Here is a 2918-nt window from a genome sequence, read left to right on the forward strand (position 1 = left end):
GAAGCTCTTGAGTCTTGTTCATTTTCTCCATAGCCAAGCTCCCAAGGGTTTAGCATGGGGAGCTTCTTGCGCCACCCTCAATCCTACCCTTCTTCTGCTGCAGCTGCCTCTGCTTACCCTGCCTATCCCTCCTACCATTCCTTCTATTCTCCGCTGCCTCAGCCCCTTTTCCCTCAGCCTCAGCCTTCCCATCTCTTCCTTTGGAGCCTCCCTGCCGGTGACTTGCCTCCCTTTTCCTCCCTTCCTCCGCCTTCGCTGGATCTTCACGAGACGTATCCTCAATCGCTTCCGCCTCCGCCTTCTGCTCTCCCACCATGGAGCTCTCTCCCCCTTGCCTCCGCCCCTTACTCCTCTCTTACTGCGCCTTCCCTGGATCTTCACACTCTCGTTGGAAGCAGGCTTGCCGCGCCTGGTCACCCTCGGCTGGATCTCGTGGGAAACGCTCCTCCCGCACATGCAAGCCGCCTGGGCGGGGTTGTGAATCGGCAATCGGTTTCCCAGGGTTTGGGGCCTAATAAGACGATATCCAAACAGAAGCAAGCGGCACACATGTCGGTGCCCAGTATGAAGAAATCTAGTAAGGACGAATTGAACGCGGAGTCTCTAATCAAGGAGGTCAGGGAACTACACGCATTGTGGCGAGCAGGAGTTGTTGAACCATCATTGAACAATGCAGCTAAGAAACGGAACGCCAGCAAGGCGAATGGAGGAGGAGGAAAGCCTAGTAACGAAGACTGGAAGAAGTCCAAGCTAAAGAAGAGGAGAAAGCTGCGCAATCGGGGAACAAAAGATCTAGGAAACGAGAAATCTTGGCCAGCTACTTTCTCGACAGAAGAAATGAAAGATTTGCGAACTGGTCACAAGCCTCTTGGTATTGACGCATGGGAAGAAAGTTCAATCGATCCCCAGCCTATGACATGGGGAGAAAGCACCCAGAACCTCACAATCGGCTCAATTCCATTGCCCAAGAAAAGCGTTATTACGTTAACTGACGAGGAGAAGCAAGCAGTGATTTCGTTGAACCTGCAGAAAGAGGCATCCAAGAGCGTGAGAGAATTTTTTAGGAGTGGATTTGACGACGAAGAATCAGACAACGAAGCCCTTTCCGACTCCGATGAAGAGGTGGAGTTGGAGGGACTGAAGGGCCGTGAAGAGAAAGCTTTTGATTTTTTCTCTAAGCTGTTCGAAGAAAACAAGCAGCTGCTCAAGCTGTACGTGGATGAATGCAATTGTGGGAAGTTTGAGTGCCTCGTGTGCTCTGGCATTGATTCTGGAAAATTGACGAAAAATTTTGAAAGCTTGGTGAGTCTTGTTATGCATGCAAGCACAATCTTGAAAACCAAGAAACGCCCAGAGCATCGTGCCTACGGGCGTGTTGTGTGTTCTGTTCTTGGCTGGGATCCTCTGAGGACCCCAACATTACCCAAAGGTAAAGGCATTCATCCCAGAGGATGTATTCCACCAAATGAGGATGCTGCTGATGCGACAACTCAGCTGGTCGGTATAAGAAAACCTGAGATGTGTTCCTGTACGCTTATTTTGAGAGAGTTAGTGAGAGACTTCTTGTGGGCTAACTTTGAAAGCTTGTGCAGGACGATGATTGCAATCCTGAGGGTGTCATCGCCAGTCAAGTTGTCGAGGATACCGCAGCTTGAATTGCAGGTTGAGATTGGTGCTCATCTATATACTGATCTTTCAACTGCTTTTCACTGAAAGCTGACTTTGGAAATCTTGAATTGATAAAATAGGCCTATTAAGTTCGTTTTCATCTCTATATATATATGTAAACAGTGTGGATGGAATCTGGATCGATGATTGATATTTTTTTGGCCTTGTAGGTACAAGAAATTTGGTTAAAGTCACATTTTGGCCAGTAGCAGGGTGCAGTTCAAAACACATGTTTGAGGGTGCGTGCCCCTTTTGTCATGGGCATAGCATTGGGGGGCTGTTTTGCACGATAGCCGGCATGATGCACATAGGAATCTGCAGGATCACAGTGATGAACATGCATGCATGGCTTCACTCGAGGTCCCTCATCGACTGACTGCGAATCAAGCCTTAATGAACTTACATCGACGGCAGTTCTCATCCTTTCTGAGATATCCTTAATGGAATTATAAAAGTGTGCTCCAAATTTGATGAACTTGTGTCGGGTATACTCTCTTGATACCAATCATCTCTCTCAAAGGGGGTTGAATCTTTGCTTGGATAACTATGCTGATGTAACATCGTGGAGGCATATGTAAAGGATGATGAAGTGAATCTGCCATTGCCTAGCATTTTACTACAAGCTTAGATTAAATGTGATTTTGGGCAAGTGGAACGTTGGGTCAAGGATCATTGTTTAGTCGTGACCCATGATAGGGCATATTGCATGCATGTTTTCTTGTTAAGCTAGTCTAGTTCAACTTGTATTAGAGGTTGACTAAAAGGAAGGTGGAAAGGGATGGAGGGGGTTGGTATGGAAAGGGATGGAGGGGTGAATGTTAGGATGCCTGATTTTGATTAAAGGTTGTTTCAATATTAATCTTGTCACCCTAAGCTGCGCTGTGATTGAAGCATAAGGGCATGCAAAGGTATGCAGGTTGGAAGATCTCGTTCCCCTTGTCGGACTGCTTTCTTTTAGCTAGTGAGCCATAGTTGGAAGTCTGCAGTCACAACCCCCCCCCCCCCCCCCTCTCCCCACCCCTTTTCTCGCCCCAATCCCAACCCATAAGGAAGAATTCCAGGTATGTAGAGCTGTAGAGCTACCAAGGACAAATATTTGTTCAGAGAGATTGGCACAGTCATTTTCTTGTCTTATCTCAGAACGACAATGTATGATGGTGGGTCTGGATTTCCTTATGGTATTAATGGCAAAAAGCCATATCCATTTCTTTGCATTGACTACTCTTTTTAACCCTCTCGAGATAATTGAG

General features: G+C 47.1%; 1 protein-coding gene across 1 annotated transcript; it reads left to right on the plus strand.

Annotated features, from left to right (window-relative positions):
* Positions 1 to 2359, plus strand: LOC147881533 (uncharacterized). The gene is made up of 3 exons (XM_087370288.1): positions 1 to 1497; positions 1593 to 1662; positions 1839 to 2359. The coding sequence occupies exons 1-2, from the start codon at positions 55 to 57 to the stop codon at positions 1653 to 1655; spliced, it is 1506 nt and encodes a 501-aa protein (XP_087226414.1). The 5' UTR covers positions 1 to 54; the 3' UTR covers positions 1656 to 1662; positions 1839 to 2359.
* The last annotated feature ends 559 nt before the right edge of the window (positions 2360 to 2918 follow it).

The sequence above is a fragment of the Dipteris shenzhenensis genome, chromosome 31, assembly GCF_047967505.1.
Source record: "Dipteris shenzhenensis isolate YYH24624 ecotype China chromosome 31, Dip_SZ_1.0, whole genome shotgun sequence".
NCBI lineage: Eukaryota > Viridiplantae > Streptophyta > Polypodiopsida > Gleicheniales > Dipteridaceae > Dipteris > Dipteris shenzhenensis.